General features: G+C 37.6%; 1 protein-coding gene across 3 annotated transcripts in view; it reads left to right on the top strand.

Annotated features, from left to right (window-relative positions):
• The window catches only part of SMURF2 (SMAD specific E3 ubiquitin protein ligase 2), a 67,591-nt gene that overhangs the window by 23,979 nt on the left and 27,568 nt on the right, over positions 1 to 16,044 (top strand). For all 3 annotated transcript variants that reach the window (XR_005932565.1, XR_005932564.1, XM_030014441.2), the window contains exons 2-4: positions 4,749 to 4,787; positions 6,395 to 6,503; positions 14,867 to 15,000. Coding sequence is in view for 1 of the 3 variants with exons in the window: in XM_030014441.2 (XP_029870301.1) it covers positions 4,749 to 4,787; positions 6,395 to 6,503; positions 14,867 to 15,000 (282 nt within the window). In the remaining 2 variants the exon portion in view is untranslated. The remainder of the gene's footprint in view (positions 1 to 4,748; positions 4,788 to 6,394; positions 6,504 to 14,866; positions 15,001 to 16,044) is intronic.

Here is a 16,044-nt window from a genome sequence, read left to right as displayed (position 1 = left end):
TGAACAAATTGTCTATAAGCAGTTTGATACAAGTTGGAAATACTTGTGAGGGTTGAATACAAGATCACTACGCTTAAACGTCCAAGTTCCTTAAATTCAGATAACATTTTCTTTCTCAATGTTGCCTTCCTCAACGCTCATCCTAGGTCTGTTATCCAGCCATTGAAGGTGAATAGGATCATTGAAGGCTCTTAGATCATCTCTAAGATATGGCGATTCTGTGAAATCTCATAGCTCTTTATGACTTTTTACTTGTTTTCATTCCAAACTTCCTACAATGGCACTCTCCTTTCCACTTCATGTTGTTCTCCCTTTCAGTATGGAGACCTTGTGTTATAGATATACTCACTATTCAGAAATAAACATACTTTTAAATACTTATATAAAATAGTGGTAATGTGTAATATAGGGTACCTTCCATAACAACAGTTTGATGTCCTAAAAAGTTTGATTTTTCTGTAAAAGTGATTCCAAAGTAAAAAGCAGTCGTAACAAGAGTTCCTCAGTAACTAGCAAAAAGAGTAAGAGGAATTCAGAAAATGAGATAAATATTTATCTTTCTATAAAATTCACATTTTCAATAATCGTAGTTCCTTTCAATTTTTTTGTGGGTTCAAACAATTATTTCATCCCCCTCTATAATTGCATGTAAATTTTAATAGCTAACACATAAATTAGATTACAGGAGTTTGGGGATATTAAATATTTTGCATTTACTTGCAATAGTTAAATTGTTTTTCAGTAAACCATTCTTTGTCAGTCACTGGAGTAACAAATCGGAAATAGGAAATTGGCAAACATGATTCACTTAATTCCTATTTTTGAGTATTTGAGAACTATGTGTAGCAAAGCAGTCATGGAAGGAGACTAGGTAGCTTATAATATTATGCTGTTTTCAGGTGTCTGTGAACTGACCTGAGTAGCATATGTTAGAATGAGATCATAAGGTGTGATAAAAAGATATTTAATGAGCGTATAGTATATAAAACTGATGTGCATGTTTGTCTTGGCACGTATATATTGTTCCTTCATATTGGAATATTAATGTTCTCTTTTCTGTAGACTACCCAGGAAGTCTGTAATAAATACAAAACATAGCTATCCACTGACTCATTGATACTTTGTAATAAATATTTTATCTACATATGTGTACTAGAAGCCATTATTGTCTTTTGATGATGCACTTATGGTACAATGCTCCACCCCCCTTTTTTTTTCCCCAAACTAATGTCGATATATACAGGCATTGGTTTGTATTCTAGTTTCTGGAAACCTTCAGTGCAAATTTAAATAGCTTAACTTTTTTTTTGTTTAAAAATAATTTTAATAAAAAGTGTTTTAAACCAAGAACGTGGAAATAACAAATAACCTTCTTCAGTGCCCTTGTGCCTTTAGAGTATCTATTAATGGTGCAACTCCACAGATCTGATAATGATGTGGGTTTGGGTCCAGAACCATCAGCATTCGAACTTGGCTTTGTCAAAGAAAATAAATCTTGCTATGGTTCTTTCTGGGTTTTGAATCTTTAGCTCAAATTTGACATAGGATAGAGGCTTCAAAGATAATTAAGTGCCGTGAGTTTTATGCGGATTGTTGCCTGGATAAAGAGGAGACCCTAGCAGTGACCTGAAATGAGAGGAAAAAGCTGCAGCAAGAGATCCCATGTTGCTAGACCACCGCTCTCTGCGTGGGAGAGTGTCTGTCTAAATGCTTTACCGGTGGGAAAAGCCTCAGCTATAGCTTTCAGTCAACCATAAAACATAAATCCATAGGAAACCAAACTTCCTTAGTTTTATTCTCAAGGAACTACTAATCAGTTGGTTATCAGAATATTCAGAATAGGTTTTAATACAGTGTTGAAACTGTTAGAAAAGTGGAGCATAAACTCTGGTACTTTTCCCACCAGCGGGAAAAGTTTTGTCCAAAAAAAGTCTTGAGGTAGATTAGAGCTCTGTGCATGGCGGAAGATTGTTTCACTTAGAATTGAGCTGATGCTCCTGGGACCTGGGCTTTTTCACCTAGAAATACCTGGCAGAGAGGGTGTTGTTAATGGAAGATTTCTCAGCGTCTCTCCTGTTTTGTTAACCTGACAAAGCCAGAGTGGGTTGACATGTGACTTTCCTTAAATGTGGTTACTAGAGAGGGAAATCTTGAGCCAAAAATATTAGTTTGTTCACTCATGGCTAATTGTTGGGGAAACGGTTATTAGTCTGTATGTTGTGCATGTGCCCAATCTTATAAAAATGAGACTTCAGTTAAATTGCACTGGCAGGCTTGCTTAGTATTTTGAAAAGAAGTGTTTATAATTAGTTAGCCTTGCAATTTCTCTCTCAAAAGACTAGTCAAACATCTTATTTTGGACATTATACAATTTCAGGAACATACTGTATGGGTCACTGTGCTATAGATGAATTTTTCCTGAACTGTTGGATTTAAAGCCTTCAGCTTCACTTGACGCTTCCCGTTTCTTGTAATGGGTGAAATTGTGCAAATAAATATATCCTTTGAGATATTTTTAAAAAGTGGCCATCTGTATAAGCATCTATTTTACTTAAAGTTTTTCACCACTAGATGAAAGGTGGCAGATGAGCAGTAACCTGTTTCAGTTCTTGGGTGAGTGGTGTCTTTTGACAACTGAGGCTGAGGACGTTCTTGGTGTAATAAAATCTTAAGGAACTGCAGAAGCATTTTTCTAAGTTTGTCTTATCTGTTCCTTTAAATGTCTTTTAAGTTGTTATCAATTGTATGGATAGAGTAGACTTTAAGTTGCTGGGCACATGGAAGTCTTTAGTAACTGTGGGTTTTTATTACACCATCCTGAGGACTTTATTTGAATGTTTCGTGGAGCAGACGGTGATGTGACAATCTGTTTCTTATACATGCTTGAACTCCAGGTATCAGAAATACCTAAAATGTTTGGTTCTCTATTAGTATTTTACTACTGTTGGCTGCTTACAGTGGAATTATTGCGTGAAAATCCCTTAAACAGAGCTCTGCTTTAGGATTACCATTATGTCTTTGAATGGAGAGAAACAATTTTTTTTACCTTTATCATCTTTCTAAAAAAACCCAAAACTAATAACCACCTGGAACCAGGCAATTTTTTTTCAGGTTAACAGTATTGTTATTAGCACCCCTCTGCATCAAACTAATATGCTGAAACTTCCCTGGGAGCTTATATATACCTTTCCTGTGGTATATGTCAATGTGCAGGGGATTGTTTTATGACTACTTGTAGTCATTAATAGGTGTCCCCTTCTGTTTTATGGAGGACCAAAACTCATTAGACCCGAGTAGAGTTTTACCTAGATTTTCCAGTGCTGAATTCCCATGGAAAGCAGTTTCACTAAAATCACCTATCTTTATGAACATAAAAATTGGGAAAACATTAATTCCATTGATTTAGAATAATATGTAACTTTGACTGTGCTAGCATGCAGAACTATTCAGGATGGTGCTTTTCTGCCCTGACCGTGGAAATCTCCATGACAGTGCTCATGGACTACCTCTGTTTACTTTTATTTAAAAGTATTTTTATGTAAAAGAAATTGGAGAATCGGTAGCCCTGCAGGATCAGTTTGAGAATATTCTATGGGGGAAAGCATGACCAATTTTGTTTGGTTTTAGGTGGTGTCTGTGGGATGTGATTATTGGATGCACTTTTCTGTCTTTGCATTTCCTGGTAGTCATAAATACTGGCGATCTCATAGAAAAAACATCCAAGGGAATCATACACTGAGGAGTCTTCTGCAGCATTGGTTCCAACCGAATACCTCTTCCCCACCCCCACTTTTTTTTATATTTTGTACTAGCTGTGGGAATTCACACATTCACTTAATACCCAAGAATCCTTTTGGGTTATCAGTAAATATTTTAATGTTTCACAGGGGAATCTAGTATTTCCTGCTTACTAAACCTGTGATAATAGATAAGCCTATGTCATTGAACAGTGGTGCATTTTGTAAGAAGTCTTCTGTGTATACCTTGGCATCTTTATATGAAATTTGTCCCCTTTGACCTTTTATTTATTTATTTATTTAAATCTACTCTGTTCTCATATGAGATTGTCAACTAAAAATACCAAGGGGAAAACAAACGCAAGTGTTCCTCCCTTTTAATTTAAACAAGAAAGCCTGAAACAATTATCAGCTTCTACAAATAAAACATATCTTTGGAGCCATCAAAACTGGCATTAGAAGAAGTTGGTCTAGTCCACCCAAATGTTTCTCAGGTAAAACCTTCTATTTAGCTACCCCACAGGATAACAGAAAAGCCTGGACTGCCTGCCTAATGCACTATTTTTTACGGTCAAGGAAGCTTTTGCTCGTCTGTGGAACTGAGCATAAGACGCTGTTTGTGTAACAGCACTAATTTTACTGGCGCAATTGTTTGTGCCACTGTATGGTGACCTAGTTAGAAATGGTCCAGTTCCCTCACTAGGTAAACACAGAGTTGGCAAAACCATTGAGAGAAAAAAAAAATTTGCACGTGAAACTATTGCCTGAGGAAACCACTACCATATCAGTTCCACTATAACCTACCTAAAGGTAAATTGCCAAAAGATGACACTTCTGGCTCAGCTTTCAGGAATTATTTTACATGACAATATAAATTATGTAGGAGCACAATTCGTTTATGTTAATTCATTTTATTTTGAGCTTGATTTTCTGGAATGCTGGACAAGTAAAGTAACTTTTTTAAAAGTTGCGAATCAGTAACTTAATTTTCTATTTCTGTTTTTCTTACAGTACTGTGTGCAAAAAACTTGGTGAAAAAGGATTTTTTCCGTAAGTAGCTGTTAAAGTTTTATTTGTTTATAGATGGGATAAATATTTTGCAGGTGCTGTACATCAGTGTTTGCACATGATCGTTGTATTAAGATATTTGCATTAAGGGGGCTGAGGGCTTTGATGTTTTCACACCATTTTATTTCAGGGCTTCTAATTTTTTCTTAGGTGACACTTGTCACATAATAATTAAAACACTGACACACTCTCTCTGTTTTTGATGGGAGTGGGAAACAAATTTACTCTCTCAGACAAATTACATGTTTTTCAATTAGTGCCACATATTTATTAAAATGTTTTTCATATAAGAACTTTTTGTCCAGCAGACAGATGTACATCTTAATTATTAATAATCCTGTCATAATACTCACCTACTCTGAAATTATATTTTAATGAATTTTAATAATGTTTTGAAAGAAGTGCTAAGAGGTGGATGAAGGAGACAGAAAGGAATGTTATTGGCTGTGTAGGCATGCACACGCAGATCACCTGCCTGCCGCCTCTCACGTGGGAGTAGGAAGAATTTGAAAGATCAGACCTGAACTTTATATCTTGATTTCTGTATTGATTGCACGTTTTCAGGTGTTTAACAGTTTAATAATGCCTAAAAAAACCCCTCAAGACTTGAAATCTGTGATGCACTTCTGTACTGAAGTGTAAATCTCACAAGGTCCTGTTCCTCCCCTTCCTCACGTGCTTTGCCTTTATCCCCACATGCTTGTCTGACACTTGTCTTGAGCCACTCTGCTGCTTGACTCATGAGTCACCTGAGGAAGTGGAACTGGTACAAAACTTGAGCTACAGAAAATGTGAATAATGTTTCACCACCTTAGTTCCTTCAGCTGACTCACTGGGGACTCAGATGAGGGGAGGAATTAGTACGAGAGGAAAAAGGGATAGAACCGCATGACTAGGGGCTTTAGTGGTGGGACCATCCCTTTTGGTGTCGGTTAATAGGTTGGTTAGAATAGCAGTTGCAGTAGAGCTAATTGTAGGCAGCTCTGGTCCTGCTGCTTTCCCGTCCTCAGCTGTGTAGCCCAGCATTGTCTTTGTAATGTTTTTTGTTGATCAGCTGAGCCTACGTTGAGTGTTTTTGAGGTACTAAGCTAGCAGAAAGTGAAGTTGAAAGCTAGCAGAAGACAAAGTGGAGTTGAAAAGCGAGAATAATCTGCTATAGATGGTTTCCTGTAGTACCAATAACAACCAAAATCATGATTATAATGAATCTTAAAAATAGGAAGAATGTTAATCTGTTTTCTCTGCCTTTTGCTGAGTTCTTTGTATACTGAGAATTTACTCGGTATTAGGAAGTTTTCAGAATTAGGAAGATTAAGGTGTTCAGATTTTTTTCTCCCCAACGTGTTTGACTTGCGTAACTTTTTCTTGATCTGTATCAGTGAAATAAATTGCTATTTCTGTGCTTCGTATGTCATGTTATTCCCATTCGTTAAATATGGCTCTCATTTAGGACTAAAAGGCAACTTCAAATAAAATAGTAAAAAAAACAAAAAAAAACCAAAAAAAAACCTCCAAAAAACCAGTGCAATGATATGGGACTTTAAAGCATCCTGATCCATTTGCTAGCTTTTTTCTTTTCCTCCTCTTAGGACTTCCTGATCCATTTGCTAAGGTTGTGGTTGACGGATCTGGCCAATGCCATTCTACAGATACTGTGAAGAATACACTTGATCCAAAATGGAATCAGCATTATGACCTGTAGGTGGTAACAGTGATAACCAAAGGTTTGAAGTGAAATCCTCTAAAGTACACAGACATTGTCAGATGTTCATAATATTGTCCTATTTACAGCTTGGAAAATATCCCAGAGTTTATTAGTTTGAGTGAAAAATACATGTGTCAAAATACCACTTTCTCATTACCCTCAAAATCTAAACACTACACTTGGTTTTCTAGTGATGATGTCTGCAACATGCTTTATATGTACTATAGCATTATTTTATTGTAATATTTTCATGTTAACACTTCTGTAAAATGTAGCAAAAAATTGACAATATTTCCCTCAAACCGCTCTTCTTTTCACGCTGTTTTTGTCTGTTGCAGTGCTACTGTGTCTTTTCTCCTGTATGCCTCTTGTTCAGTTTTCTCTCCTTTATGTCATTTTCTATCCCAAATGTTCTTCTCACTATAAATTGTTCTGTTGTTATCATCACTTGAGCATCTTTCAGTGCTTTTGAGCAATATAATCAGTATGGCATGTATATGTCATGTTTCTCCTGTCTTTCTAAAGCATAGAATATTCTGTATAATATAAGTCATTAAAGCTTTTATTTTTTATATAGGTTTCTTTGTGCATGCTTTATTTTCCCTATCTTTTATCCTTCTATTCTTTATCTTTTTCCTTGGGATGGAAGATGAGGAAGAGAAGTGAATAGTTTTGCCTCATTGTATTCTCCTTTCTTTCTAAGGCATTGTTCTGATCTCTAACTTTTTTTTCCGTGGCTCCATTTCCTATCTATATTATTAGAAATTGCTTGAGCATATTTATATTGGCTTTGGACATCACCAAACATAGAGCAAATCAAGTGTTAGTAACAGAGAATTTCTTGTGTCCCCTTTTCCCAGTGAAGAAAAGCAGCTTGATAGGTCTTTCAGCAGAATGTGGAAGGCCTGGTTTAAAGTGATGTCTTCACCTCCTCGTTATTTGAGTATCCAAGACTAAATATGTGAAGTCATTGTTCATTATGTTTTAGTGCGGTATACAAAACATTTTTATTACTACTTAACAAAATATCATTGGCAGTTTAGTGAAATAATAGCACTTTCCCTGAGGAAAGCTATATCCTTATAGTTTTATTCAAACTCAGTCCAAGCTTAGATTCTGCATGTGAGACTAATTCATATTCATTAGAAAAATGGATATAAAACAAGTTTAAGTTCATGTAGAAGGAATGGCTCTTCTTCATATTTGAAGAATTCTAAGTTAATTTGATTTCTTAATTTTATTAAAACAGTCAAAATGTTGATTCGTCTAGAATGCAGATTTCAGACCTCTGCCCTTCTGTGTCCTCTTCAAGGTTGACCATCCATCTAGCTTGAACGATTCCCCCCCCCCCCCCCCCCCAGCAGTTAATACTCAGCGCAGTGTCCTAATGGTGAAATTCGAGAGTAGATTGCACTGATATTGCAGCTTGCTGCCACCAAAAATGGAAAGCCCCCTTTCTCTCCTGTTTCAACCCCTTTCCCAATTTACTGCATGTGTTCATGCTGCTTCTCTTGCCCTGGCTCCATCTGGCTTCTGGGTAAATGGATTCAATTCACTTAACCCACAGGAAGGTAGCTGGCAGGGGAAAAAAAAGTGCAGGTAATTCTTTGCCAATTGGGTTGCCTTGGGTCAGTAACGGTGTGACTGCATTAGCGTGTTAGCTTGCATCAGGAGTGAGCTTTTGTAGGGAGTCTCTTGATCATCCCCACTTGCTGTGTCGCGGCTTCCTTCGTGAAGTGGTCTTAGCGTACGTGAACCCCACTGCATTGGATGAAGCTGAACCACAAGGTGCATCCCCTGAGTACCACCGATGCTCTCCTGCTGCTGACAGGAACTGAAGTTGACAGGATCAGACAAGAGCTAAAGAAAAATCCCTGAAATGTGAGCACAGACTTTTATTTAGTTAGGTGGTTCCATTAATGAGCATTAATGCATTGCTTTTACGGGGATAAAAGAAGAGTAAGGTGGAATGTGCTGCCAGCATGACTGAGTGTAAAGCCTTCCTGTAATCTTTGTACAGGTTAGGGAAGGGATACTTTTGAAGAAGGAATGGTAGGCCATCATTGGCAGTTGTCTGCTACTAAATTCTGTGTTGCAAATGTCAGCGGTTCCCTGCGTCTTCCCCAGTATCTGCCAGTGTCTTGGCGTTTGAAGTGCTGTGGTGACAATGCAAGTAAGCAGTTGACAGGAGTGGGTCTTAAGGGATGCTAAGTGCTTCATGGGCTAATGACTTGGAGACTTGGTTGCCTTCTGGAGAATAGAAGGAGCAGAGGACATGGGAAATGAGGGAGGATGTTAATATGGAACGAGAGTAATGGAAAAAAATAGTAAAATCTTTAGAAAAAATTCCTTTCTGGTTATAATTTTGAAGGAAGGGTGAAGAGAAAGCATTTTGACGTTCTATGGAATAAGTCATGGTTGTATCTGGATACTGTAGTTGTCTTAGCTTTGAAGCAAGACTGTGATTGCAGTCCACAACATATAAAAAGCAGAGAGAGAAATGGGGTTTCTGGCAGAATGTTTTGCTCAGGCAGATTTTGAGGCATCTCTTGTTGGATTGTCCCAAGGAATTTAGACCTGCATGAAATACTTTTTTTGTGTATGTGGTTTTTTGGTTTTGGTTTGTTCTTCTTTTTTGGGGAAGAAGATCCCTAAAAAAACTAGATTTTGTTTAGTTAGGATATTATTTTCAATACAATTACTTGTCCTGTAGGGAAAACTACTTTGTTTGATTCTGGCAGCTGAATTCCCTGATGACAGAAGTATACACAGCATTCCTAATTCAAAGTAAAATTTTGCTTTATGTCAGGCCTTGTAATTTGAAAATAATCCTTTCCCTCTCAAAATTTTCTTCATAATCATTTAACCCCCTTTATTGTCTTGCCTGTTATTCCTTACTCTACAGAGATTTATTTCCATTTATAAAAATCACTCACCTAGTCTTCAGTTCCTATTTAAAACAGCAGCAAAAGATCAGATCTCTTTGACACGACAACTTACTGCCTGGCTTTTACCTTAAGGTAACTTTTTACTGTAATATACCTGGTGTCAGGTGTCAGCTCTTCCACTGCACCAGATATTAAGATATTAACTTTTACTTTTGAAAAAAGAACCACAGAAAAATAATAGGAATAGTAACTACCCTACTGCTAAGCACCTGATGGCAAACCTCATAGATTACAGAACTTAATCTGTCTTCTCATCCTTTGAAAATAGTAGGGTTTTTAAACTTTCTAATGTTTACCCTAACAACACACCATTGCATGGGAACACTAGTCTCTGCCTTATGACGCTTCCACTGTTACAGGAAATGCTTTGCACACCAAGGATAACAGATGGAGTCTCAGTGGCAGCTTGCCTGCTCCTGCTACCACACAGCGTAGGAAATCAACCAGAGGAAGGTGCTGTTATATAGAATTTTATAAAAGAAAAATCCTGCTTTTTTTTTCCTAGCGTGAAGGTTTCTGTTGGTTTTTAAATAACCGTAATAGGCTTATGTGCAGTAAAACTGTCTCTTGGCTGTGTTAGGCTGGTTGAAGTGTCCCCAGCCTGGAATTTGTATAGCAGGTTAACACTGCTGCTAATTAACAGTCTCGTGTATCATGTGATGGCATATGCAAATAGCACAGTAAGATGGATCTGTTGTGATATATTTATGCAATACTGTCTGAATTAAGTTGCTAATTCTAAGGGAATTTTGTGGCTTGCTAACCTGATTCAGCATAATAGATACTCTGTTGTATAAGATTTTTTTTTTAAAAAGACTTCTGCAGCGTTACAAAGAACAAAAAAGGTTTTGCTTTTGCCTTACATGGTTCTTAATTCAGATATTAGCATGAAAGGAAGCAGTTGAATTAGTTAGTTGCTTAGATTCTTCAGCCTAGATGGGGGCGGGGGGGGGGGGGGGGGGAGTCTGGGAGGCTTTCCAGAAAGAAATTGCCAAATAGTTGCTGTCTGGATGCAGTTTAATGTCAGTAAAATACCATGCTTGCCCTGGATGTGTTCCCCTTCCTTATTTTGAGTCTTGTTTGTGTTTTCCCTATTGTTCAGGCCTTTCCTCAAAGCTTTGAATAACCAGACTTAACACATTTACAGACCTCCTCCATTCAAAGCACTTAAACACCACCTAAACCAGCAGTTCTGAAACTTAACAAATCCCCTTTTTCTCTTCCTTCCCCTTTCTTCCATTCTGTGATAGCATAGATCTCTCCTACAGCCTTCCCACTCTCACCTGTGCCTACTCCAGCCCTCCTCAGCAGCCTCTGCCCTTAACGCATAGCAAGTCCTATGGTCTATTTATCTCTAGAAGATATTGGTACCATGATCTCCACCAAAACCTAGTCCTGGTCCCATCTTCACTCCGTGCCCTTCAAATGTGCACCCCATGGCATTAGCATGGACTTGTTGCTCTCCTTTGTTATACCTCTCAAATGTAACGTCACCCAACTTCTGCAACTCCTCCTCTTCCCAAAATCTCCTCACTGCAGGTTCTAGTGCTGTTTGGTGCCTTCACGTTCTCGAGCCCCTGCGCTGCCCTGGCAGAATCACCTTTCTCCTCCAACCCTCCAACTCTACTTTGCCTAGTTATTGCTAATGATCCTGGATTTTAATCAGGGAGAGAAGGCAACAGCTCTGCTTAGTCCTGGTTTAGACAATCCTATCCTAGATTAGACTCCTAAAGAGCCGTCAAACAGCTCCTTGCAACAGCTTTGCCTTCTTGACATGGTTGTTTAGACCAGTTTGATGAAGCTGATGCCCTTTGCATTTAGCGTGAAAGCATTTCTGGGTCACGTTTGGCCCATATCAGCAGATCTGGCCTTTCCAGCTCAAGCCCATCAGGCGTACAAGTCTTTGCGGAACATCTTAGGTGGGTCTGTTAGGAACATCTGGAGTAGAAGCCCACCTTGCTTGCTGTTTGCTTGGTGCAGCTGCTTTTACAGTGTCTTGTAGGCTCAGCTCAACGTTGAGCTGGGTAGCACTGGGGAGGAGAAAGGAGCAGGCAGTCAGTGCCACGTGTCTATGCTGTGTTCCTGTCTAAGCCACAGCCTCTGGGTGGTTCTCTTCTGACCATCCCAGAGGTTCAAACACCCTGCAGTTGCTACCAGAGATGACAGCAATGTCAGAGTGAAGGAAGAGAGAAGAGGAAAAAATCAGGATGATATTTTTCATTGTGTCTCTTCACACCTTCTTCTCCCCCAATTTGAAAACAGTGGATATCTCAAAGCATAACACTACCATTACATTAGAAAAATTTCAGAAACGGGAAAGTGGAGAAACAAAGTAAGTAATTTTTCCAGGTCATAAAAAGAGTCTATGTGACAGCATGGATTAGAAATAGGGAATTCCTGGCTTCCAAGCCTGGGTTCATACCTCTTGATGTTCCATTTTTCTCTTTCTGGAGGGAGTACATCTGGCTTGTGATCAGGAAGAGGTGTGTTTTTTCAGGAATTTTTTTTTTCCCCACTTTCTTCATTCTGCTTTTCTCTACCAAGCTGAACTCTTCAGGGAAAATGTATATAATGCCATGGGGATGAAAAGTCACTTGATGCCAAACCTTCCTGAGTGGTATATTGGCTCAGAAGGAAATACCACCTTGGCAAAGATAATTTTATTTAGACAAAGTAACAATTGTCCCTGTGTTTTAAAATTTCATTAAAATATTTTAGAGGTTTCCAGTATGGCATATACTTGATTTTTGTTTAGCAGTGGAAGTGCTAAGAGTAGGCATTTTTCTTAAAATTTCCAAACACACAGTTCTTATGCAGAGCCCTAATTTCACAGATTCAGGAAATATGGGAGTTAACAAAATGTATATGGAAATTGAATTTCCAGGTTTTCACTTCATTAATACTAATCCTGTTATCTCTGTTGAAGTACTGAAGCTGTGAAATAGATATTACTGATAGGGTAGAGTTAAAAAAAAAAAAAACCCTCCAAGAACTTTTAATTATGAGGAGGAAGAGAGAGGCATCCAACAAAATGGTGTTTTCGTGGTTTTTGTTTCTGGGTGTTTTTGGTGTGTTGTTTTGGTTTTTTTTAAACTTACTCATTTTATTTTTTGGAACATTCTTTTTTAATAACAAAATAAAATTCCTAGCTCAGGCTTTTATGTTGGAACTTTATTGCCAGATGATGTAAAACAAATGTAACTTATCCACCAAATGAATTGGAAATGTCAGCTTGTCCTACCGTCACTCTCTAAATGCAACCATGTATTTTCATGCCTCAAATTATGCAGAAATATAGATGAAACATCGTGCTATAAAGCCAACTAGCAGTTACTGAACTATTTGTTTTCTTCCTTTGGAAAAAAAAAAAAGGACATTTTTATTTGGAATATGCAGCTTGTCTTGCTTACTTCCTTTAAATGTGTGAATCAGTCAGGTTTTCTGGTGCAAAAATCAGAGTAGGTTACAGTAGTAATATAGAAGTTCTCACCTGTTTGGTATGGATGGCTTACTGTCTGCATCTCAACCAGGAGAACCTCACCCTGAAATGTTACAGTAATTCTTGGAAACTGTGTTGTATATTCAGCTGTTCTACATATTATTCAAACTGTTCTGTTATGAAATTGTGTTTAACCATATACCTTTGACTTTTTTAAAGCAACAAGGAAAACTGGAAAATTCAAGACAGGTCATGATAAGTCTTTATTTTTAAGTGCACCTAACTTGTTTTCATAAGAATTTATTTTAAGTACATGAAACATTGTAGACTGCAAATGTGCACGTGAATACCCATCTTCATCTCTCGTTTCTTTACGCAAAATTGGCATTGTCAAGGTTGTAAGGCCAAAAACCTGACCTATATTATGCAATCAGTTTACTACTCAAAAAACTTGGGGTTTTTTTTGTGTGAAGTTTGTGTTTTGTTTGTTTGTTTTAAATGTGCACTGGTTATTTTAAGCCATGCTCATGGGTATGTGCCTACAATTAGGCTTTTCTGTCTTCTACTTCTTGGGTCAGTCCCTGTCTGCAGGTGGGAAAAAGAAGTTGTCAAAGCTCTGCTTTTTGGAAAAGGAAAAATGGGAGCAGTGTTAATTGAGAACTTACCTGATCACAGCTACAATTTTAAGCCATGACAGTTAGTTCAATTGTTTGGTTTGCCAACCTTGACAGTATCATTTCTATCTTTATGAAAATATTAAGATGTTTTAAAGCCGATGAAGTCTCAGTCAGTGGGGGAGATGTATTGGTTGAGTTTGTTTGATCAGTTTTCCTTCAAAAACAAACAAAAAAGCACTTGGAACTAAATTGCAGAAGGCCAGAATTTGTGGTCTGAGAAGGGAGAACTACAAGCAGTTCTTGGGATCTAAGCCATAGTTACAAATTCATTTTCTTCAACTTGAAATAACTATAATAATTCAGTATTGGCAATAGCTGATTTGTCTTAGGTGTTTTGAAATTGTCCTCCTAAAGTTTTGAAAACAAAAACTAGCTCACAAAGTAATTGCTTCTGAAGAACAAAGCTTCAAACAAAAAAGCAAAACCAGAATAGCCTACAGTGTCCATGTTTCCCCAAGTCAGTGAAATGCAGATCTAGGTTTTGCAAACCATTTCCATGGTAATGCTGCAAGGAGGCAGTCCACATGTGAGCAGGGGGCAGGAGGGGAATGTGGCACATCTCAGCTAAAATGCTGTGTGATCTGTTTGTAATGGGTCATATTCGTAACATGTAATGTATGTTATAAACAGGGACTTTATGAAGCTTTCTTAATAGTAAATTAGCTTCCCTAAGATCTGTTAACTGCAGATGTGTAACTAGGTTTGCCTTATATTTTCCCTGAGTGCTCAGAAGAGCTCTAAATGAGGGTGACTTGCATTGCCAGCGGTTGGAAGAGTAGCCTGAAAAGCAGCGGCCGATGAAGTGCTGCAAAAGGATGCTAAACTCATAGTTTCTGTCCTGGCATTTGAACCGCTCTGCCTGCTAGCGCTGCTCACAAACACATGCTGCCACGAGCATTGCCATTCTTTTTGGTTAGGCTGAGCATAGGCATGAATCTAAGCATGTTTGTAGCTGTTCGAAGAGATGCGGTCACCGGGCCAGCCAGCAGCCTGGTCATGTTACTGTTTTAAACTGATTTTGGTAGACTTTGGATTTACATGAATGCCTTTGTCCAGAATCAGGATTTTAGATTAGTTTGTATTCAAGTAAACTCCTTCATAAGACATGCTTTCATTAAAGTATAATGTGTACATTTTATCTGAAGATGACTTACTCTCTCTTGCCAATACAGTATGTGTTAAATTTTTAATGTAATGGTTGATAATCTTTTTTTTCCCCAAGGTGATTTCTGGAGCATCTTCAAAGTATTCAGTAAGTGCCATTCACAGTACTGTTTTTCCACATTTTTCAGATATATTGGGAAGTCGGATTCAATAACAATCAGTGTGTGGAATCACAAGAAAATTCATAAAAAGCAGGGAGCTGGTTTTCTGGGTTGTGTGAGACTTCTTTCAAACGCAATCAACCGCCTTAAAGACACTGGTTGTAAGTAAGCTAAAGACTAGAGTTTCTTCTCTTTCAGACCAAACTTTCATGCACAGACTTTTGAAGAGTGACAGTTAATTGCATTTTTGTTGTTTTTTATAAAGCTTGTATATTCCAATTGTTTTCGTAGTTTGTAACGGTGTTTTGTGGCTGAGGATAGCATGAGTAGGTTAGAGAATGTAACTTACCTTTGGCTTTTCAACTCCTTTACCCTGTTACCATAGACGGTGGTAACTTTAGTGCCGCAGTCTGGTTGTGGATTGTCAAGACTGAACTTACTGTGTTGGAATTCCAAAGGAAGACAGATTCTAATTACCTTCAAGTTATCTTTTTATTACCTTTAAAAATGTAAGTCTTAAGGGGTAAACGAAAGGGTAAATCTATCCTGAAGCCAAATTTGTAGTTTCAAAATGAATGGGCCTTCAAAATTAATTAGTAAATTTTGTCGTAAGATATTAAGTGCTTTATAACACTTCAAGCACTTTGTATTTACTTTTTCAGAAGTTAATTAACATGTAAGATGCTGTTTTCTCATTATCCTAGTGGGTGCCATTTACTTTTGAACAAAATTTGGCACACTGTTTGTGATGGAAAAGTAGTGCTTGGCTATACAGATAATTTGGAAAAAAAAAAAAAAAAAAAGAAAAAGTGACATTCTGGTAGAGAAGCACTGTGATTTTACCTTCAATAACAAGTTCCTTGGTGATAAAGGCATAATTAAAGTTCTCATTTTTAAATATTTATCACTAGATCAGTGCTTCAGTGCATTGTGCTTTGCTCAGTTTATGAATTTCTACCTATTTAGTGCGGAACATGTGGACTGATGCTGCAGGTTAGCTCAGTGCTGTAGTAATGTGAGTGTTGAACTAGAAGCACATTATGACAGTGGCTGGTCTTCACAAGGGAAGAGAGTTCAAAATACTTCTTACAATCACTTTAGACATCCAATCTAGGATAATGTTATTTCCTCTTCATCCAAAGAGCTTTGTAAGGTAGGAAAAATGTTACAGCAAAAGCACTCTAGTCTTGTTTTCCGATTTAAAA

Source organism: Aquila chrysaetos, chromosome 5 (assembly GCF_900496995.4).
Source record: "Aquila chrysaetos chrysaetos chromosome 5, bAquChr1.4, whole genome shotgun sequence".
Classification (NCBI taxonomy): Eukaryota; Metazoa; Chordata; class Aves; order Accipitriformes; family Accipitridae; genus Aquila; species Aquila chrysaetos.
This window is presented reverse-complemented; position numbering and strand designations above follow the sequence as displayed.